Source organism: Typopeltis vanoorti, chromosome 16 (genome assembly GCF_054136105.1).
Source record: "Typopeltis vanoorti isolate ZY-2024b chromosome 16, IOZ_Tvanoo_1.0, whole genome shotgun sequence".
Taxonomy (NCBI): Eukaryota; Metazoa; Arthropoda; class Arachnida; order Uropygi; family Thelyphonidae; genus Typopeltis; species Typopeltis vanoorti.
This window is the reverse complement of record NC_143564.1, coordinates 27559161-27583852: the sequence shown is the minus strand read 5'-3', so window position 1 is coordinate 27583852 and position 24692 is coordinate 27559161. Positions and strand designations below refer to the sequence as shown.

Here is a 24692-nt window from a genome sequence, read left to right as displayed (position 1 = left end):
CGGTGTAATCAATGGCTTGTGAATCATGCACAACCATGAAACCCATGGGTAAACACCTTCTAACAAACAGTTCTAGAACAGATGCCAGAGCATGTGCAGAAGCCATTTTCAATGGTTGCTAAGGCTGACTGATGATTTACTGTGACAGCATACTTGCAATTTTGCTAGTCCCAATTTGTCAGTTTCTTGAGCCTATGTTCAGGAAAGGAGTATAGTGTTTCCATCACATTTCCACTTCACAATAACCTTGCCTACAGTAGACTGGGGCACAGTGACAGAAATCTCTTAGACCAATTGACCAAACTTGTGGGCTCTGACTATCATACCACATTTGAACAGACTCAACTCTTTTTGTCCACTCATCTTGAGCACAAAGGATGTCTACACTGCTAATGCCCACATACCTAGGCTTATATAACACTATGAACATGTATCTGCATTATATGGGCAGGCAGCAGAGAAAGATGTTTGAAAGTTTGGCAACTCCTATAGGTAAGGATGACCTCTCCTATTGCTTCTGCCTTAGTATCTCCACTCTGAGCCTGGCTCCCACTGACGAGACCTCAATAAAGGTCAAAACTGGTATGGGTAGTGGCCCTTCCCTTAATGCATAGGTATACACGTCCGCAAGAAGATGCGCTGTGCATTATGGGAGATACTGAGACAAGGAGTTGGGAGCTTGATCCACCATTGCTGAGAGTTGCCCGATGTTGTATTACCCTACCTCAGTCCTGAAGATATTTTGAAGTGCAAACTTTGTTTGCTCACACTTGGATAAAAGATTAAACTAAATTTATTATAGAGATGATGTCCCAGATCCCAATGTTCATCCGTATGCAGGTGTGATAGAAATAAGATGATAGTGATTGTCCCCACTGAGCAAAGCTTGTGCACTAATATCTTCAAGAATTATCATACATATGGCCTGACCAGTCAGTTTTCCTGACCTTAATCCTATTGAATATGTCTGGAATGCTCTAGGCAGACATGTTGAAAGCCTTGAAGGACTTTGGAGAAGCAAAGATTGTTATTACCAACTGAGCTCCTGGACACCATTATAAACAGTATAGTACGCCCACAGATATGAGGCCCTTCAACACTTCTATGCATGTCAAAAGAAAGAAAATCCATTCTGATGTAATGTTTTTATATATGTATGTTGTTATTTATGTTTGTTTACTGTTATTGCACATAACGTTACTTTTATCTTCCATGTATTTCCCATCTTGCTTTGTTATTTTGTATCTGCTTGAGCCTGTATAAAATGCCTATATGCTCTAATCTTAAACTCATGTATTATATTATCCTACTTCAGTCCATTCATAATCTACTTAGCTTTCTCCCCCTCCCCTTCAATGTCGTGAAGTATACTCTCACACGTGCTAGTATTGTAGACTGAGGAAAAACCTTTGCTTGGAGCAAAATCCTCACTCTAGATTGCTATAATTCAAGTGTATTAATCCTTAAAAATTTATTTTTGTTAACGACTGCACCATTAAGGATTGTGTAAAAGGTTTTTTCATCTTTCCTTTACATACAAAAGAATAATTTAGCTAAGCACATATAATAATCCTTAAATCATTTTATTTCAAGCAACTCCAAATTACTCAGTCATGGCAGTTATCTCACTTTGGTCACACAGGTCCAATTAGTTTTTTGTGAGACAGTGCACTGGCTAACAAAGATCAGGCAAGCTATTAACAAAACCAAACATACTTATTTTAACTAAGACAATTAATATACAAAAGGAATGGGAGATATTACGTGTCTGATTCTCCACATATTCAGAAAGACAACTCACTTAAAGCCTTTCTTTTAGGCTTGCACGGTGATCCGAATGCATTTTTGGAAATTATGGAGACAACTACCGTGTTTGAATAAAAACTTTAGTTTACTATTACTAAAATTTTACAATTCGACGTTTCGACCTTTATGTTAAGGTCATCTTCTGGAGCGTACAAATATACACAGGAAACAAGCTATACTACAATCATACTGGTTCGTTAAAGACACTGACTAACCGCTACCACAATTGTTGGCCTGACCTCTGGTGGGAAAAAAAAAAAAAAAAAAAAAAAAAAATTGTACATCAGCGCTAAAGTCCTATTATTTGTGTTGTCTACTATATACATATATTAACATTTTATTAACATCATTCCAGCCAGTTGGAGTGGAATGGTTTCTAATAATAACAGATTGGCTAGAGTCCTGACTTGTGTTGAATCTTTCAAATTAGGTTGGCTGAATGTGTGCCATCCAGATCCTTGGAATTTTCATACCATCTTTATTGTTGATATTTGGGTGGTTTATCAGGATTTCGCAGGATTCTTTAAATTTTCTTTCGTACCATGTTTTTGTACGGTGTAAGGAGCAGGTGCTTTTCCAGTTGATTTGGTGTAAGGTGTTGAGTGCGTGGTCTGAGAGGCCTGCTTCACCATAATGGTTATATTTAATGTGTCTAATGTGTTCTTTTTTGCGTATAGGGATTGTCCGTCCTGTTTCACCAATGTACGGTAAGTTACAGGTGCAGCGGATGCAGTAGACTCCAGGATGTGCTAATGGGAGGAGAGGGTCCTTAGAGGAGCTGAATATGGTTTTAAGTTTAGTGGGTGGTTTAAAGGTGGCATTAAGGTTATACTGTTGTAGGATTCTTGATTTTTTCTGATAACCCTTTAATGTATGGGATGGCTATGGTTTTACTGTAGTCTAGATTCGTTTTTGTTGTGGTTTTATAGAGTATTTTATTGACAGTATTTTTGTTATAGCCATTGTTTATGAATGTGTCACTAATGATTTTTAGTTCTTGTTTTAGGGCCTGCTGGTTAGAGCAAATCGTTGTGGCTCTGTTTTTAAGGGTGTTTATGACTCCATATTTTTGTGCTGGGTGGTGATATGAATTCGCATGTATGTATTGGCCCGTGTGTGTAGGTTTTCGGTAGACCGTGAAGGATAGATTGCCTGAAGGAAGACGTGTAACTAGTGTGTCTAGGAACGGGAGCGAATTTTGGTTTTCGATTTCGATGGTAAATTGTATGCGTTCGTGTTGTTTGTTTAGGTGGCTGAGGAATGTGTTTAGCGTTTGTCGACCGTGCGGCCAGATCGCGAACACGTCGTCAACGTATCTGAGCCAGATTGTCGGTCGAAGCGTGGCGGAATCAAGAGCCCTTTGCTCAAAGGTTTCCATGTAGAAGTTCGCGATTGGGGGGGATAATGGTGAGCCCATGGCCGTACCTTCCTTTTGTAGGTAGAATTTGTTTTGCCACACGAAGTAACCGGACTTTAGTACGTGGGCAAAGAGGGCCGTAATGTCGGGCGGAAATTTGTTCTGTAGTAGGAGAATTGTGTCATTGATGGGGACATTAGTGAAAAGGGCAGAAACGTCAAAACTGACTAATAAGTCGTCTTTGTCGAGTGTTATGTTTTTGATTATGTTTATAAAGTGTTGTGTGTTTTTTACGTAGGAGGGGGAATGACCTACCAACTCCTTGAGTGTTGCCGCTAATTTCTTGGCTAGGTGGTAATTGGGACTGTCTATTCCTTCCACTATTGGTCGAAGGGGCACATTTTGTTTGTGTATTTTCGGAACCCCATATATTCTGGGGGGGCGGGCGTAGTGGGGTTTGAGTTTTTTAACTGTGTCTGGTGGCCAAGAAGTGACGGACTTTAATAGTTTTTCTGTTTTGTCCTTTATCCTCTTTGTTGGGTTATAATTCACCATTTTATATGTGTTGTTATCGGCTACTAGTTGGTTCATTTGCAGTATGTATGTTGACCTGTCAAGGACAACAGTGGCACTGCCTTTATCAGCTTTTGTTATTATTATGTTTTGTTTGGCTTTTAACGATTTAATTGCTGCTAATTCTGTTTTAGTCAAGTTATTCTGTATGGTTTTCTTGGTATTTAGGACATTACTGGTTTCTAGTCGTATTTTGTCTGCTATGTTGTTAGGTAGGGATCTGATGCCTCTTTCAATGTGGTAGATAAAATCTACCACAAAAGGTAAACAAATTAGATTTTATCTACCACATTGAAAGAGGCATCAGATCCCTACGTCGAATTGTAAAATTTTAGTAATAGTAAACTAAAGTTTTTATTCAAACACGGTAGTTGTCTCCATAATTTCCAAAAATGAACTCACTTAAAGCACTAGACAAAGAATTATTTTACACTGAACTTATTAGAGATGGGTTTTAGCATACATATCCTTACTCTCAAACCTCTTGAAATAAGGCAAAATTATATATGACACGTTCTAAGCATTAGGTAAAACAAGCAACATTCAAGTTTACAATATTCTTTCATGCACATTCAAACTGACGTTTGGCTTTCTGACCTCTTCACCACATTACACCATTAATTAAAAAGAACTAACATCGATCATTTACACACACAGATATTGATCACACAGGACTTGACCAGATATTGTGAGCTAGTAAGCTCACAATATCTGGTAAGTCCTGGGTCCTAAAAGGGTAGGGTGAATTCCGTTGGTCCCTTCTCATTTTTGCACGATAGCTGTGATTGGGCACTATCTGATAGATGTCATCTTGTAAATTCCTTCCTTGGAAAAGTAATGTATTTCTTCTGCGATGTTAGGAACTGCTTCAGCTGCGACAAATCAGAACGCATGTGGATTAGTACATACGTCAAAGAATATCTCGGAAGGATATCTTGAACACCCTGGCAGGATGAGACTAGCAAACGTCCCATGAACTCCCAGACGACTCACTCGCAGGACTCTGACTCTTCTCCTCCTCAAAAAAGCTTTCCACAGGAACCAAAAAAGAGAGAGCTCTCGCTCCCCACCTTCTATGTCATTGGACGTCACTTAGCTTTCTTTCCAAACTTTGCGGATTTTCTGGAAGCACCCTGACATCACCTACACTTACGTTAGGTTTTGGTGGCGAAACTATAATTCAGTGACCTTTGAGACTTTAATTGACCTTCAGTTTACTAGCATAATCTTGTCTGATCCTTTTAGTTACAAATTCTTGGTTCTACATTGTTATTCTCACAATATATTATAAAATTTATTACATTAAAGTAGGCAATATACACTTCTAATTATAAGTATTTTATGGCCAATGTAACATCGATTTAGGTGAAAACTTTTTCTATATTTTACCACAGATTTTACACCGATAATAGGGTAATCAATCCGTATTGTGGGATGAGTGTTTATTATTACATGTCAGAAAATTAACTTCTTTTATGATCATTGTAGTTTTTAAAGTGGTAACTATTTTGCTTGTATAACAGTTGGAAAATTTTACATAATAAAGCATGTGATTTCGCGTGCTGGTGACCAATTCATACATCGCCTTATTTCTTTTTCCCCCTTCAACATGAACTGACTCTTCTTGGCAGTCTGCCAATGACAACTCTTGCTTCTGTGGTTGGACTATATGAAACATCACTGTGAGCAGTGACGCAACCACATTTTCCTTATTGAGACATTTTGACAATCTCATTTTGACCTATTGTCTTCATGTACCCATTTATTACTGAATTAATTTATTTATTTACAATTTTGCAGGTGTTTCTTTCATCTCTTATATGCTGCTTTTCAGCAAATTGCATAAAAATTCATTAAAAATTTTTCAGTTGGATTTTCCTCTTTGCTCCTTAATTCATGGAAACCAGTGAGAGAGAGAGAGTATCACTCCACACAAAAAATGCCATGTGTGGACTAAGTCAAGAGCAAAATAATCTACTGATATTCTTCATGAAGGGCTGTAAGTTGTACTCCTTGGGGAAGTCTGTTCCAGAGAACTGAGATAGATGGGATGAAAGGTGAATGAGAGTAGAAGGTTCAAATAAATCAACAATTCAATGGTCAATTGCTCAGCCAGGGGTTTATTAGCAAGGACAGCAAAGGTCCTACTGTGTCAAGCACAAAGGTGACAGAAGTACTCAAGATAGCAGAAAACAGTAATAAAGAAATAAAATAGTAAATATTATATTAAGTAGTTCAACTGTAAAAAGATGTTCACTGGCTGTTGCTCATGTTGTAGGTTCAGCAGAAATGGACGACTTAATAGATGTTAGTTATGCTAAAGTGCCAGGAAAAAGCTGTAGAAGAAAATGCAGAAAATGAATGTCCATGAGACACCTGATGCTAGTCCATTTCACACACCACAATACAGCATGAGAATAACCTAAACATCCTAATACGCAAAGCCAGTTTTCAAGAATTACTCTCCCTAGTTCTATTGTCGTCCATAAGCTGAAGAATTTCACTTATCTATTCTATAAGATCTCCTTACTAATTTCTATATATTTGTATCATATCTTCTCTCCCCCACCTCCTCCATCTATAAATCAAATTTTGAAGACCACATTCCTTCAATCCTTATATGAGCAATTCAATATGCAAGGTTATCTTGGTTCCTTGCTTCTGAAGGTTCCTATCTCCTTGGAACCCAGGTGATCATATCTGCACACAGTAATCTAGATGAGGTCTTACCAAAGACTTGTGAAGTGAGAAAATAACTTATTCCTACAAGTGTTCCCTTTAGCAGTGTTATATATCTAATGCAATTACTTAACCACCAATAATCCTGAATTTACTCATAGTCCACATATCCCCTTCCCCAACTCTATTTTCACTGACCACTTCCAACAAATTCAAATTTAAAAAATGCTCTGAAATGGAGAGGCTCGGGGAGGACAGGGGGTACACAGCATGAGAAAGGCGGATGCTCCAAGAGGATGTGAGAGCACGTGTAGACAGGAAAGGAATGGGATGACCAGGAATCAAGAGGAAACAGTTGGAAAATTGAAGAGGGTTCTAAAATGAATAAGCAGAAAGGGAACTGGCCCCAGTCGAGCATGGAGAGATCGCATCGAATGAGTGGTATCAGTAGAACTAGCTGTAGATCCAGGAATGAGCTGTTGTGTTTGTATACAAATGCTAGCAGTGTGAAAAACAAGGCAGATGAAATGGTTGCACTAATTGAGTCTGTTCATCCAAAAATTGTAGGAATAAGTGAGATATGGTTGGATGAGGATGACATCCTGACAGGAACAGAGATGGAAGGGTCTCTCCCCTGTAATGTGAGAGACACTTGGCAGCAATGAACTAACATTCATTGTAGCTGAACTCCCATTCAGCTACATTCCTTATCACCCTTCCTAACTTACATCAGCAAGTAACAGAATATCATATGCAAGACTCTTCCAATACCATTAATACAGATGATACAGATCCATAAGAAATTCTATAACTTCACTTTCTTTCATTTCTTTTCCATTTGACAGTCTACATCCCCATAGCTGAAACCACCCATAATAATCCTCCTCATATCCATAGGATTTGTCTATACAGGTCAGTCCTCTTCAGATGATCCTGGTCTGTACAAGCATCTAATTACTATGTGTTCTGTCCAGTTAATCTCTATCTCACACAAAACCACTTCAAACACATTTTCTGTATTGTTCACACTACTACTACCAACATTACTGAGGAATTCTAATCTGGTTGGATTTAATTTCTCTTATCTTTAAGTGGTACCCCCCCCACACCTCTCTCCTTCATCCTCACAGCTCAACAAATTATGCAAAATCCTACTCACCATGAAAATTTACTCAAATGCTTCCTTCATTTTTTTTAATAACGTCTCTGCAAGTCAATAAGAGCTCTATAAGTGATTAGTGGTGCCATATCATTGTTTGAAGTAATCAATAAGTATAGGAAGAATATTAAAAGCAGCACTGATATTTTGGAAAATATAACTTGTTACATTAATTTTTGTTACTAAAATAGCCCTTTATATTACATATATTCTTCTGTGTTTTTCAAATCAAAAAATCAACTAACGCCTTTTATTCCCTAATAGGGAGTAGGCGAGGCCTTTATATCCTATCTAGCTTTTGGAGACTGAGTGGGCAGTTCAATCTCCACCGGTAGCCAATCAGAGAAAGCTGGCCCATGTCTATCACTAATTATAGCAGCCGCAAATGAAGAGGCTGGCAAACAAGTGCTGCCATCTCTTGGTACCTAACCCTAACAAGATATGTCGCTGTCTGAAATAATGTGGGTACTATGGTCGATTTTCTTGAGTTTACGGGACGAAAAACCCACTTGCCTGTGCCAGAGATCGACTAACTCGGGAACTGGTCGAAGATAGGCTTAGAAAAAGTTTCTCCAGTCAGCGACTAGACTAGAACCTAGGTCTAACTTCAAGCGGTGGGGGAAAGCAGGATATTATGATAGTACTACATGAAAAGTTTCTATAAATACTAACTTCTTAATGTCCAAATCAATCTTATCTGTCAGATCTTATATTTTGGTCTTCTAAGGTACTTCTTAAAGTACCAATCCACTTAGTTCATGTCTTCCTTCCGAGTCTTTTTCCAACAAAAACAAACACTTATTTTGCTAACCTTTCCATTCCCATTCTGTTTAAGTCATCATATAACCTGAAGTTAGCTCTGCTCATACATGCATTCCTGAATACTAACAATAAGTTTGTTCCTCATTTTTAACATGACACTGCAAATGATGCCATCTGCTCAGTCCCCTAATCTTTCTCAGAACTCATATGTGGTCTGTCTTTGATCCAGATGTGAGACAAGATGGTCTGATTTAATATCAAATCATCTGTGCCTCCAATTCTAATTACTGACAATTATAAACTATGCATGGCTTGATATAATGTAGCATTTCAAACAGCTTTTCTTTTGGTGCCTTGTCACATGCTTTTACAAAATCTATGAAATAAATACAGATCCTTGTTACATTCATATTTCTCAACTATTTGTCTTCAGTGAAAATCTGATCCTAACAATCTCTGTATGGTTTGATCCCCAACTTGATCTTCAAGTTTCTCTCCTACAATTTTTCTTAACCTCTTCTCAAGCATGCTTGCATATATCTTGTTTGGAACACTCAGTAAGGAAATTCATATAATATTCTCACATTCAGTTTCATGCATATTTAATAGATGGGTAATATGAGAGCTCTACTTAAGTCATCTGGAACTCTAACCCAAGCATTATGAATTACAAACTTCTTTTATACCTCCAATATTAGACAATTTCTAGTCAAATATCATACATTCCAACTGCACTTTCACATTTCAGGTTTATGATGCCTTGTTCTACCTCCTGATTGCATTCCTCTTGAATGTTTTCTACCACTCTGTCATTGCTTGTTTCATTTAGAAATCTCATATCTGCATAGATGTCATCTTTCAAAGCAGACATCTAGAATATCTTCAGTTGTCATGTCACCTTTATCATCTCTTTTATAGTACACTTTCTTCCACTTCTAATCTTTTTCAATACCCTCAGAATAAACCGAACCTATCCCAATCTAATCTTATAACATCCTCCTCTATCAGCCACTTTTTTTTATTTTTTTACCAATGTATGGGATTTTTGGTTTCATGCCTTTACCATTTACCAATGCTAAGAACTCCTTGCCTTTAGGCAATACTGTATATACACACAACACACCAACTACCAGAATTGAATCTTAAATCAAATCTTCCTTCCTATTTCCACAGTTAACACTTTTCTTTCTCGACAAAACTAGTTCTGCATTCCCTGGGATCATCCCTAAGAAGCCTTCATTCTCTCTCCAACACACACAAGCTTTAATGCAACCACTCAGACATATTTTGTTTCCCTGACAAGTCACATTCTCTCTCGCTGAACAATATCACCAAGTGCTTGAAAGAAAAACCATTTAAATGCAATCTATAGTTCATGTACAAACAAACCCTCCTGACATGCTGCACACCATCTTTCTTTACAATCTACTTACTTACTGACTCGTTAACAATTGCAACTCTTCCCCTCAACTCATTCCTATCAAACCATAATATTTTCATTAGTCAACAACTGTTATATTTTCTCTCATACTGTACTTTTTTCCCTTTGAAATCAATTGTTCCACAATCATATGCACTCATTCTATCTGTTTAAGTATTGTTTACTTCTAATGGCACGACAATGGGTTGAACACCTTGCTTGGGCTAAAGAACATCGAAACTGGACGAATGAACATTGGCAGTGTAGCCTGGTGAGATAAATAGCAATATAAACTTCATAGTGCAGATGGGACACTAATGATATGGTACCAACCCCATGAAGCCATGGATCCTGTATGTCAGGTCAGAACTGTTCAAGCTGGTAGTGGCTTGGTGATGGCCTGGGGATATCTTTAGTTGGATGTCTTTGAAAACTTGGATACATGTACCAATGACTCTCAATGCATCCCAATATGTGGAACACACGGCTAACCATTTATACCCATTTATGTCTATTATGCATCCTGATGGATCTTTATAAAGTTGCTTTCATGAAGAACGCTCACCTTGTTCCAATGAACTATGTTTAGTGTTGACAGCATGCTCCATAAGTCCAGACTCTTGAGACACATGGTATTTAATATAAGACTAGTGTTCTTCTAGACAAAAGCAGATCTTCCTGTTTTTCCAAGATAAGATAATCCACGATAAGAGAAGTGAGAAACGTGGAGATATTTTCTTCTGGCAAAAGACAACAAGAAGAATCAGTAGTTTTAAAACTTTTACTATGCATTCACTAATGCCTTGCACATGTTGAAGACCTAGAGGCATCTCTATCCCTTATGTGCAAGGCATTAGTGAATGCATAGCAAAAGTTTTAAAACCACTTATTTTTGTTGCCTTTCACCCTACCAGAAAAATCTCCACGTTTCTTACATCTAAGGACAAGCTTCCACCTCTTAATTATCCAGGTATCCACCACATTACTTGCTCTTGTGGGTTATCTTATTTCACACAAACAGAAAGATCTGCTTTTATTTGGCTAGAAGAACACAAGTCTGATATTAAATACCATGAGCCTAAAAAGCCTAGACTTGTAGAGCATGCTATCAATGCTAATCATAGTTCATTAGAAGAAGACAATAGTTCTTCTCAAAAGTTGTTTCCTCATAGAACAGTTTTCTAAAGGAACATGTGAAACTTGACTTCACTGTCTTAATTTAAGCAGATCCGATGATCTACATTTTGTGGGAAATAGGAAATATTAGCTCATTTAAAAAGTACTAACTTTATTTCTTAACTATACACACACACACACATTTTAAATAAGTTAAGAAATTGACCATTTATTGTTATCTTACATAAGCTACTTAGGTGCTTTTTCAGAATTGTGTTAATGTTCAATTGCCATTCTGTGAACAGATGATGCCTATGATATTAGGTGAAAATTCTACACACTAATAAATTTTTTTTACATGATTTTCCCTCCAGTGTTATAATTCTTTTCAACATGCCAATTCATGGTATTTCATTATTGAAACAAACTAGTAATACTGCCATAAAAATCATACCAAGTAACAGTTGAAATTAAACTGTTCATGAATACAGTAATCTAGCCTTTATCTTACCACATCAGGAAGGCAATTTGCTATTCTGATAACTGAAGTACAAATACATGCTGTACCAAAACTCAGCTGATATGCAAATACAAAGATAAAAATAGAAAAGTGAATACACACACACACACACACACACTAAATCTATATGCTAAAAATCACAAATCTAAGTTCAAATTGTCTCTAATCCATTGGACTGCATCCGGAATAGCTTCGAACATTTCCATCAATATATCCTGAAAACTCTGCAGCAGTCCTGAATAATATGATTGATGGTCTGTTGATCAGCACCACAGTTTCATGTTGGAGATTGACACAGGTCCCATGTATACATCTGGCATGGCCTGTCCTCAAGCAGTTGAATGTGCATCATTACTGTCTGGGCAAGTCAAACCCAGGGCCTCTATTGTAGGGTCTGTAATGAGGTGTCTATTTTTTATTGATTAAGTAAGCCAGCAATTCTTCCATTCAGTTTCAGGAGAAAATGTAACTGGTTGCTGATTTTTACAGATCAGGACTTTAAGCGAATTGCAAGTAAATTTTGGATGCTCTCATTATAAGTATTTTCTGATACATTTTATCCACTCTCTGTTAGCAACAGCTCTCCTCCTTATGTCTGGTGGTATGATGTTAGAGTGTTAGTAGTTGAGTGGCTACCAGTGATGATTTTCATGGTATCGTTAAACTGCAAGTCGACCTTCCTGACATGAATTTCCAAAGTGTTGGCTACTGCTCCCTAGCCCAAACACACAAGCTACCTCATGATATTATTGCTAGATTTTAGCTTTTGGCCGACATTTTCCAGGTGTTTCTTGAAAGTGAAAAAGCAATCTAAGGTGAATCTGAGATATTTTAGATTGGGGTTGTGCTTCAAAGTTTCTCCTCTGAATGAGACCTTCAGGTGTTTATCAGCTTGAATGTTCAAGTGAAATGTGCAAACTTCAGTCTTAGAGGGATTCGGGAAAGATACCATTTGGTGTAATAGTTGTACAGAACTTCAAGATTGGAACAGAGCTCAGTCTCTTTCAGGTGTTTAGTTGGAGTTGCCAACACCAGATTGTCTGCATACACAAACTTTCAGGAGGAGGTTTGTGGCATATCACTAATGTATAAATTAAAGAGGAGAAGAGCTAGCACAGATCCCTGTGGTAATAATTGATGGGTTATTTGTTTCAAAGGTTGAATAAATGGTAGATTACTATAATATTAAATACTGAATGAAAATTTGGCAATGGATTTGATTTTAATTCATTTAGCCTTATATATTTAAAATCTAGAGTGCTACTTTTCCCGTGGTGCATGTGGATAGATATACAAATATGCAAAGAGTCGTGCAAACTACCATCTCGTAAAAAACATGCCACCCCACCCTAGAAATCTTATGGATCCAAATCAAGTAATCAGATTTATTGTGGAAGGGATTCAAAACTTTCTGAGCACAAAGAGTACATATTGATGAATTATATACAGAAAAACTAGACTTCTAGACCACAGTGAATATTTATCAGCAATGTCAAATGAAAACAAAATACTACATTAAAAAAGAATGTTCCTTCAAAAAATGACTGAAATAAGAAAGAAACTGCTTATACCATACAAAAGAGAGAATGAGAAAAAAAGAAATATAGCTTTGTCGTAATAAATTAGAGTCAAAAAAAAAAAAAACCATATGCTGAAAAGGGAAACAAAGAAGCTCATATGACCAATTCCATTCCTTGAGTGCACAAAACAAGACAGCAGAATACAAGCGTATATCCGGAATGTGATAATACATGCAATAAAAAAAAAGATAATTAAAATTTTTACTCACCTAGCTAGATGATAAATCTTGTATGTATATTGGCCACTAGTGAACTTTCCTCCCAATAAAGGTACATTGTCAAAAGGTTCATTTTTGAGCACTTCAATACCCTCACCCCCACCAGTCTCATTTTTGCTAGCTTCGGCTACAGAATATAGTTGACCAACTTGATACTATAAATATAATATCATACTTTCATATAATAGGTAAAACATTCAATATTCAAACATCATAAAAGCAATTTCAGCTCAATTTTGAAAAATATAACTAGCAAGATCAATTAATTTATTCCTTTCATTACTTTAAGATTTTTAAATGAGGTGTTTTTGACAGATTGAATATAACAATGATGCACAGAATGTTCATTATAAATCATTTCAAGCAAAAAAATTTTTAAACAATTCAAAAAAAAAAGACTTCACATGTTTGAGACCCCACAGCTTCCAGAAAAACATGCACATCTCAGTAGCTTACAGTATGGTGGCTGCTCTTCTAAACACAGCACAACACCCAGACCAGTACCTAGGTTGTATGAGGACGATTTGGATTTTGTAGAGTAGGCAGCACCTGCCACATAATCTCAACAGCTGCCTTGATGCTTCCGTTCTAGTGGACTCATCACCACTTGAATTAGCACCTTTATTCTCATTCTTAAATATTTCACCAAGCACATGATTTCTAGTTCCTAACTTAAATACTACCTTACTTCTAATTTAAACTAGCTTAGATCTAGTAGCTATATTTCCAACAACAACTACTATCTGGGAACTTCAAATATATTTATATTCCTTTCACAGAATAATTCATAAGTCTCTTCATATTGGCAACTTCATAAATATAAATATAACATGGATGGAACACGTTCAAAGAATGAAAATAGGAAGATTACCAAAACAAGCCTTAAAGTACTTTACATATAATATAATAAATTTTATATTATATTAATCCAATAAGACATCTCACTTGACTCCACCGAAAGGTTCCCAACGAGTATTGTGCTGGGGCAGGGTGTAGGATTAAAGGAGCACACCTATCCTGGAATTAAGTTAGCCAATGTCCTACAATAAACTCATGAGCACAGGTGGGATGACAATTCCCCACATTAAAGACAGCACTTAGGCCCAATCTCAGATATTGCAACTGGGCCAGGCATATCTCTTTGAGCTCCTCTTTAGACCACCTGAACCCGGTATCACAAGAGCAGTTCACCAGGAATTAACTTTCAGTAGCCACCAGGGAGCCTCCCTCTAATGACATATGCTCCTGAAAGATATACAATTTGCCTAATTTAAAAGACCAGTAGAACTAGAGCCCCATCGAACAAGTCCACCTCAAGGAGAGTCATGTTTACTCCCGCCAATTACTCACGATCTTGATTGATATTCTTTCACTTAAACATTCAGATCGTGGGCCAAAAACCACATTGGTGCAGCAAATGAGTGAACTGTCTTCATGCAAACCAGAGTGATGTAAGTGTGTTTGAAAACACTCACATTATGCCCAAATGCTCAACAACACCAAATGTTACATTCTTAAAAAAAATACATGGTACAAATCGATTTTAGATAAAAAAACCACTGAAATATTAAAGACCGTTTCTAGGGCACTACAATGTAAGAATTATTTTAACCTTTTCACTATCAAGCTTGAGTTATCTTGTGAAGCTTAAAAAACAATCTTATCTTTTAATAAATTTAGTTTAATCCTTTATCCAAGTGTAAGCAAACAAAGTTTGCACCTAGGTATCTTCAGGACTGAGGCAACTCGTGGTAAAGGTGGACCAAACACTCATCACTACTTGTCTTAGTATCTCCCATAATGCAAAGCACATCTCCTTGCAGACATGTATAATGCTATGCATTAAAGGAAGGGCCACTGCCCAGACAGGTTTTGACCTTTATTAAGGTCTCGTCAGTGGGAGCCAGACCCAGAGGTGGTGATACTAACGTGAAAGCAATGGAGAAGTCATATTTAGGTCTGGGTAGTGTGCCCTTCCTTTAATGCTATTGCATTATGAGAGATATACTAAGAGAAGTAGTGATGAAAGCTTAGTCTACCTTTACGAGTTGCTTCAGTCCTGAAGATACTTCAGGTGCAAACTTTATTTGTTTACACTTGGATAAAGGATTAAACTAAATTTATTATAGTCTAACCAAATGGAAAAAAACTTCTAACAATCTTACCTTTAAGTAATCTGCCAACCTAGTAAGTTGTGAAGCAATTGGCCATTCACCTTTTTTTCTGTTATTTTGGGGAGAATCCCAAATTTGAGGTCAGAGTAATAAAATGATAGTTTGATGGTTGATTCATATCTTCTTTTGAAAATTCGTTTGTCCAAACGCCTGTTTCCAGGTTGTGGTGGTAGTGAGGAGGATAGATGCTAGATGAGTATGACAACTTGAAGAGACAATGCAGGACAAGTGCAAGTTCTGGGGCACAAGCTTTTAGGTACAATAAAAGGAATACCATGAGGGCCAAGAGACTTATTGGTATCAAGGCTGCTGAAGATCTATTTTAGGTTACTATGCTGATATTAACTCATTACTTTGAGAATGACTCAGCACTTTATAAAATAAAATGACTCATGCTTATCCTAGTTGTACTAGTTGTATTCCATTATAACAAAATCACTGATAATAAACAAAACAGGTATTTTTAATGATCAGCATTCCCCAATTTATGCTATATGTAAGGTAGACAGACTGTCCTTCAAAGGCCATAGTTTTTGATATTTCTGTTGACATTATCATACCATAATCTTTGGCTATCTCATTTAGATCTAGAATAGCTTTCTATAAGTTGTCTTCAGAATTTTTAATTATTATTTGGTCATCAGCAAAAAAGAGTGTGTTCACAGTAGGAGAAAGTTTAATACCTTGATGGAAATTTTTATTCCATTTAATTATTTCATTTAGGTAAATATTAAAAAGAGTTGCTGAGAGGGGACATCCCTTTTGGACCCCTTGGTTTATCTCTCTCGTATATGATAGCTCATGATTTAATCTTATTTGTATTTGATTATTTTCATGTATACTTCTTTTAGGGTATTATTTGGTATTTGTCTTTCTTTTAATATGTTAAATTGTTCTCAACACTGCTATTGACATCCTGACATAATGACAAATTTTTTTAAAACAAATTAGATATGAAGAACATTTTACAGTTTTCTTTGTATCTTCTTCTTCTGCAGCTTCTCCCACTTAAGTGGGGTCACTGTTTATTATGAGTCTCCTCCACACCTTCCTGTCTTGGGCTGTCAGCACATCCAAGTTCTTCATCTTCAAGTCCTCTTCTACCAGCTCCCTCCATCTCTTCTTTGGCCGCCCACGCTTCCGCCTTCCTTGCACATCCATCTGCATGACCCTTCTTCCCACATATTCGTCCTCCCTCCTCATCACATGACCAAACCATCTCAACCTTGCCTCCTGTATTTTCGCTCCTAAGTTCGTAACTTTCACTGTTCCCCTGACATAGTCATTTCTCAGATGATCCTTTTTGGTCACACCGCACATCCACCTAAGCATTCTCATCTCTGCTACTTCCATCCTGCTAATGTTATTTTTCCTCAGGGCCACAGTTTCTATAGCATATGTCATAGCTGGCCTCACTACTGTCCTATAAATTTTGCCTTTCAGATTGATCGGCACCCTCTTATCACATAACACTCCAGCCATCTCCCTCCAGTTCCTCCAACCTGCTTGTATCCTGCATCCCACTTCCTTCTCACCTCCTCCATCTTCTTCCACTGTCGAACCTAAGTATCTAAAGTCTCTCACCTTCCTGATGACATTTCCTTCCAGCTCCAGGTCTGTCTCCTGGCCACCGCCCACTGCGCAACACATATACTCTGTCTTACTTCTGCTCAGTCTCATACCTCTCTCTTCCAGTACTTTTCTCCATCTTTCCAGTTTAGTTTCCGCTTCTTCTCTTGAATCTACACACAGCAAGATGTCATCTGCATACAACATTGTCCAAGGTGCATCTTCTCTCACCTCCTCTGTTACCACCTCCATCACAATATTAAACAGAAACGGACTTAATGCTGACCCTTGATGCAAGCCAACTGTTACTTGAAAACTTTCTGTCTGTCCCAAACAGGTCCGAACACTTGTCTTCACATTTCTGTACATTTCCTGCACCAACCTGACATATTTCTCCGGCACCTTCTTCTCCCTCAGACACCTCCAGACTTCTTGCCTTGGCACTCTATCGTATGCTTTCTCCAGATCAATAAATACCAGATGTAGCTCCCTTTGTTTCTCTCGATATTTTTCCATCATCTGTCGTAACCCAAAGATAGCATCTGTTGTTGATCTTCCAGGCATGAAGCCAAATTGTTCCTTTGCAATCTCCACCTCCTCCCTCAATCTACCATCCAGAACCTTTTCTAGGATCTTCATTGTGTGGGACATCAACTTTATTCCTCTGTAATTTTTACAGTCTTGTGCATCCCCTTTACCCTTGTAGATGGGAACAAGAGTACTCTCCCTCCATTCCTCGGGTATATTTTCCTGTTGGCAAACTTTCATGAACAGGTCCCACAGCAGGTCAATTCCCTCTTCCCCCAGTGCCTTCCATGCCTCCACTGGAATTCTGTCGGGGCCCACCGCTTTTCCATTCCTCATCCTCTTCATGGCCTCCGTCACTTCCATTCTACTGATGTTCTGCACCATCCCCTCAGAAGGCTGCCCATCTCCTCTGTGAGTCCTTGCATTTTCCTCATTCAGAAGTCCCTCAAAGTATATTTTCCATCTGTTTCTTATGTCCACATCCCTCCATAATACTCTTCCTTCAGCATCTTTGATCTGCCTCACATGTAAGATGTCCTTAGCTGCTTTATTTCTACATTTCGCTAGTTGGTAAATTTTTCTCTGTCCTTCCTTTGTTTCTAATTGATCATACAGATCTTGATATGCCATGGCCTTCGCCTGTGCCACAACTCTCTTGGCTTCTTGCTTTCTCTTTTTGTACACCTCTCTGTCCTCTTCCACTCGACTCATCCCACATATAACTGTTATAAAAGACAATGGCTTTGTGTAGGACTTTCCAAAAAATCAGCTGTTTGGTGGAGATGGTATATTCTGCAAGTCAAGATTGATCTGGCTCATGAAATATGACATGGTTGAAATGTTCATCATAATGAACAGCAAGAGATCTTCCAGTTTGGCAGAAGAAATATTAAAACACCAGGTCAGCTAGAAGCTTATCCATTGAGAAGACTGTAAAGGAAGAGAGTCAACATCCAATTCCTGATACACACACACACACCCTCAAGGGGTGTACAGGAGATGACAGTACTATATGAAAAATTACATCATCACTAACTTCCTATCTACAACTTAACTCCAAATTAGTTTGTTACCTGTCAAGACTCGAACATTATCAGATCTTATATTTCTATCTTCTAAGGCACTTTTTACTACATCAATCCATCTATATCTTGGTCATCCTATGGGTCCTTTTCCTGCCAACCTGGCAAAACACTTGTTTTGCTAATATTTCCTCTCCATTTCTGTTTAAGTGACCATATCACTTGAGATTAGCTCTGCTAACACATTCCTGGATGCTGACAATATCAAGTTCTTTCCTAATATCCTCGTTTTTAATATGATATTGCCATTGATGCCATCTGTTCATGCCTCCAAGTTTTTCTCAGAACTCTCATATCTGCAGTCTCTAGTCTTTGGTCAAGTGTTTTACTTCTGACTCAGCTCTCAGATCCATAAGTTAAAATTGGCTTGAATACTGTCTCGTATACAGCTAATTTAGTGTTCTGACTAATTTCTCTCTTATTCCACATAAATTTATTCAACTGGCTTCCTACCATACCAGCTTTGTTGATTCTGTTGTCTATTTCCATATTTAATTTACCATCTTCACAAAAAAACATTTCAGCTAAGCAGCTGAAATGTTTTACTTGTTTTATAGCTTCTCCATTCACAATGCAGTTGATATTTTCAATGTTTCTGCCTATTTTTATTGTCTTTTTAATACTATCCTTCATACCATATCTATTACAACAGTTATTCACTTTAGTCAGGGAATCTTGAAGACTTGTTGCGGATTTATTTAGAAGAATAAAGCAAACAGCTGAGCTTAACCTTTCCAATTTTGATATAAGGTTTAATAACACTTTCATTCATAATGTGATCTATATAGATAATGAATAACAGAGGGGATAAAATACATCCTTGTCTCACACCAGATTTAACATTAAACCATCTTCCTATATACTTCCTTCAATTCTAACTGCTGACTTACAACTCAAATAAAGATTAAGTATTGCTTGATATAATGTCCCATTGACACCCTATAAGAGTTGAATAGATTCTCTCTATTCGTTTCAAATAGATTCTCTCTTGGCACCTTGTCATATGCCTTTTCCAGATATACAAAACTTAAATACAGATCTTTGTTACATTCGCATGATTTCTCAACTACCTGTCATAAAATGAAAATCTGATCCTGACAGCCTCTATTTGGCCTGAATCCAGTTTGTTCTTCACCAAGCTTCTCTTCCACAATCCTTCTCAACCGTTTCTCAAGTATACTTGCATGTATCTTACTAGGAACATTAAGAGAAATATCTCTAATTCCCACATTCAGTTTTATTGCCCTTTTTATATATGGGTACTATGAGAGCTCTACTCTAATCATTTGGAATTTGTTCCTCTGTCCAGGTCTTCTGAACTATGCAGTGCAGCCACTGCAAGACTTTTATACCTCCATACTTCAGCATTTGTGGTCGAATATCATCTAATCCAGCTGCCTTTCCACATTTCAGACTTTTGATGGCTTTTTCTACTTCAAGTATGGATATATATTCCTGACTGCATACCTGCTTGTTTCATTTAGTAATTTTTTGAAGCAATTACTCCATACTTCAAGGATATCTTTTTCTCCTGTTTTCATTTCAACTTTATCATCTCTAATTCCTTTTGCAGCACTTTTTCCTCCATTTCTAAGCTTCTTCAATAACTTCCAGAATATCTTGCCACCTTCTTGATATTTATTTTCGATGTTCTTATCAAAGTCCTCCCATGACGTTTGTTTAGCTAGTTTTACATAGTGTCTAGCTTTCTTACATCTGTATTCTCTAAGAGCTTGTGCTCTTAGAGAATACAGGAACTTTTGATATGCTTTATTCTTTTCTTTCACTGCCTCTTTAACTTCCTCTATCCACCATGGAGTTCTGATTTTTCTACCCTTAGAGACCTCACCACATGCCTCTCTGGCTGAATCAAGCAGTGTTTTCTTCAGGGCTTGCCACTGAATTTCCAAGGTTTGGTTCCTACTCTCAAACTCTTTTTGGCTATTCATTTTTTCATGAATAATATTTGTGTATTTTAGTCAATAGTTTACATCTGAGAGCTACTCAACTTTTATTTGCTTTAAAACTTTCTTAAATGTTATTCTTTTCAATATGAAATTCAATTTTATCCTACTCAAGACTAAATAGTGATCACTTCCAATTTCATATCCTCTGTACACTCTAGTGTCCTGCACAAGGGAGAAAACATCACTATCAACAATAACATAATCAATGAGACTTTTCTTATTCCTTGCTTCTTCTCTCCATGTGAATTTGTGCACATTTTTTTATGTTGGAACATTGTGTTAGTAATAACCAGTCCATGTCCTGAGCAGAATTCTAACAGGTATTTGCCATTATTATTAGCTTTGCTCTTTTCTCCAAATTTTCCCAATATATTTTTGTATGTCTGATTTTTAATGGAACCTGTGGCATAGTAATTAAATAATAAAGTAACATGAAAAACCACAGTGAAATCTTTAATTAGTAAAAAGAGAGATATTTCGTACTAAAAATAATAGTACATCTTTAGTGTCTGTAACAGTAATAGAATACGGGCAAACGTTCAGTGGATCACCTATTAAAATACAATTGTTACCGCGTACTAAGAAATAATAGAAATAACAAATTTAATCTATTAAGATAAATATTTTTTTTTTTACATAAGATAAAAGTCTCCCAGATCTTTGAGAGACATACAGTCATTTCTATTTAAATTTGGTCGGTGTAAGATAGTTTCACAACTTTCTTTGAATAAGTGTTCATATTTGAATCTGCATCTATGGAGGAGAACTGCTTTATCCCATTGGACACTATCAGTAGAGTCAATACTGTGCTGCGCCAGACCAGACTTCAGAGGTTTGTTACAATCAATATAATACTAATGTTCTTTTATTCTTTTTTCCAAAGAACTGCCAGTTTGTACAAAATAAGAGACATCATGTTCGCAAGGTATTTGGTAAACGCCAGCCGAGGATAGAGAAGACAGTTTATCCTTTGTAGAAGGTAATAAAGAAGAAATTTTGTTGATAGGAATATATGTTGGAATCAGTTGATACTTTCTCAGAATTCTACCTATAGGTTCTGAGATTCCTGGAATGTACGGAATAGGAACTCTGCAGACTGTTGAAGAAACTGTAGGTATGGAACATAAGAGTCAAGTATATGTTGGATTTGATTGGAGTTGTAATCATTTGATCCCATTAACTTTTTAATGCTGGAAAGTTCTTGTTGTAAGATTATTGGGGAAGAGCAAACTTTATGTGCTCTATGAATTAGGGATTTAAGAATATCAAAATTTTGAGACATGTGGTGCGCAGACTTTTTGTGAATGTATCTGCTAGTAAAAGTGGGTTTTCGAAAGACACTTGTAGATAAGGTACCAGAAGACATTCTAGTAAGGAGAATGTTCAAAAATGGTAAAGTACCAGAGTTTTCTTTTTCCATAGTGAATTGGATGCATGGGTGAAGGTTATTTATCCATTGTGGAAAAGTGGAAAGTTCATCTTCAGTGTGTGGTCAAACAGCCAGCAAAAACATTAGACGTAACGGTACCAAAGAGATGGTTGAGGATGAATGGATGAGAACATAGTATCTTCAAATTGTTTCAAATAGTAGTTTGCCAAAGGTGGAGACACAGGGCTACCCATGGCAGTACCTTCAATTTGTGTGTAGATTTCGTACTGCCAAAAAAGAATTAGCTTCAAACATCAATTCTATATCAGTTCTCGAAGAAGATATTTCAGCTGTTCTTAATGAAGAATTACTGGATATTTGAAGACAGAAGAGCACTAATCTCTGTATGCCCACTTGAGGGTACATGTCAGAAAATTTGATGATGAATATTGAATATAGTATATTGAATAGCTTCTCTCCTGGCACCTTGTCATATGCCTTTTGCAGATCGACAAAACTTAAACAGAGATCTTTGTTATATTCCCATGTTTTCTGAACTATTTGTCGTAAAGTGAAGATATGATCCTGACTGACTTTATTTGGCCTGAATCCAGCTTTTTCTTCACAAAGCTTTTCATCCACAATTCTTCTCAACCGTTTCTCAAGTATACTTGTCTTGCCAGGAACACTCAGTAGTGAAATACCTCTGTATTTCTCACATTCAGTTTTATTTCCTTTTTTTTATATGGGTACTATAAGAGCTCTACTCCAATCATCAGGAATTTATTCCTCTGTCCAGGCTTTCTGAACTATACAGTGCAGCCACTGTAAGACTTTTATACCACCATACTTCAGCTTTTCTGATCAAATATCATCTGCTCCTGCTGCCTTTCCACATTTTAAGCCTTTGACGCTTTTTCTACTTCAAATATGGATATGTATTCATGCCTGTATGCATTGAGTGTTTTTTAACACTGTGCTATCACTGCTTGTTTTGTTTAGCAATTTTTTGAAGTAATTACTCCATACTTCAAGGATATCTTTTTTTCTCCTGTTTTCATGTCACCTTTATCATCTTTATTTCCTTTTACAGCAGTCCTTCCTCCATTTTTAAGCTTCTTCAACAACCTCCAGAATATCTTATCATCTTCTTGATATTTATTTTCTGTATTCTTGGCAAAGTCCTCTCATGACTTTTGTTCAGCTAGTTTTACACAGTGTTTCGCTTTCTTAAATTTGTTTCTATATTCTCTAAGAGCACAAGCTGACTTATTTGTCAGGAACTTTTGATATGCTTTCTTCTTTTCCTTCACTTCCACTTTAACTTTCTGTGTCCACCATGGAGTTCTGATTTTTCTATGCTTGCAGACAACCTCACCACATGCCTCTCTGGCTGAATCAATCAGGTTTTTTTTTTCAAGGCTTGCCTCTGAATCTCCAAGGTTTGGTTCTTGTTCTCAAACTCTTTCATTTTTAATTCAATAATCTTTGTGAACTTTAAGTCTACAGTTCACATCTGAGAGCTGCTCAACTTTTACTAGCTTTAAAACTTTCTTACATGTTATTCTTTTGAAAATGAAATTCAATTTTATCCTGCTCAAGACTAAATAGATAGTGATCACTTCCAATTTCAAATCTTCTGTACACTCTGGTGTCCTGCACCAGTGAAAAAACATCACTATCAACAATAACATAGTCAATGAGACTTTTCTTATTCCTTGCCTCTTCTCTCCATGTGAATTTGTGCACATTTTTATGTTGGAACATGGTATTAGTATTAACCAGTCCATGTACTGAGCAGAAATCCAACAGGTATTTGCGATTATTAGCTTTGCTCTTTTCTCCAAAATGTTCCCCAAATATTTTTGTATGTCTGACAATCATTTCCTACTCTGCCATTTGATCCCCAACAAGGACCAACTTTTCCTTTTTCATTGTATCAGTTGCTTTCTCTAAAGCATCAAAATATTCCTCCACTTCTACCTTAGTAGAACCTTCTGTGGGACCATAGGCACAAATAAGTCTCATTGTCCAGTTCCCCATTCTGATATCTGCCCACATCACTCTACTTGAGACTGCCTGCCATTCAAGAAGATTAGCCTAGTATTTTGTGTTGAATACTATGGCTACTCCTTTTCCATTATTGTCATTGCCTGAATATAACATCCTGTATTTATTGCTCAGATAGATCTCACCAGTTTTTGTCTTTTTTTTTCCCAGTCACCACTATTATGTTGATCTGGTACTTATCTAATTCCTGAGCTAGCTCCATTTCTTTGCCATTCAGGCTTCTTATATTGATAGTACCAATCTTTAACTCTGGTGATGTTGAGTTGGGGTGTGCTTTCAGATGTGAGAATTCACTTACGGAACAAAATTGTCAAATAAGAACAATATGGAAAAAACAAAAATTTAAACACTGCAACTAAGACAAGTATATATAAAAGTATAAACAAGGCCAGGTAACTTATATATCTAAAACTAAGTGCTGAAAGCTAAGATTGAACACTACTATAAAAATAAAGACACATCAGAAAGTATGAAAAAAATAAAAATAAATAAAAATAATTTAAAAGCTTTTGAATAAAAACCAAGCACTGTACAAGAAGACCCTGTTGGAAGACCAGGAAAATGGTGGAAAATGAATTGCAATGAATAGCAAAAAAGAGAATTGCTTGTATACTATATTTTTGTGTGTATAGTACAAAAGCATATGGTGGATCTGGATTTTGCTATTTTTTTTTTTGAACAGCATATCTACTAGCCAATGTAAGGTGCAATGCACTCCTTATGAGATTCTTCTACTTCTTAAC

General features: G+C 36.8%; 1 protein-coding gene across 1 annotated transcript in view; it reads right to left on the bottom strand.

Moving 5' to 3' along the window:
- Nucleotides 1-24692, bottom strand: part of LOC150097905 (phosphatidylinositol transfer protein alpha isoform-like) — a 193685-nt gene that overhangs the window by 105022 nt on the left and 63971 nt on the right. Inside the window, exon 3 of the mRNA XM_090406086.1 lies at nucleotides 13182-13345. Within this exon, the coding sequence (XP_090262212.1) occupies nucleotides 13182-13345 (164 nt within the window). The remainder of the gene's footprint in view (nucleotides 1-13181; nucleotides 13346-24692) is intronic.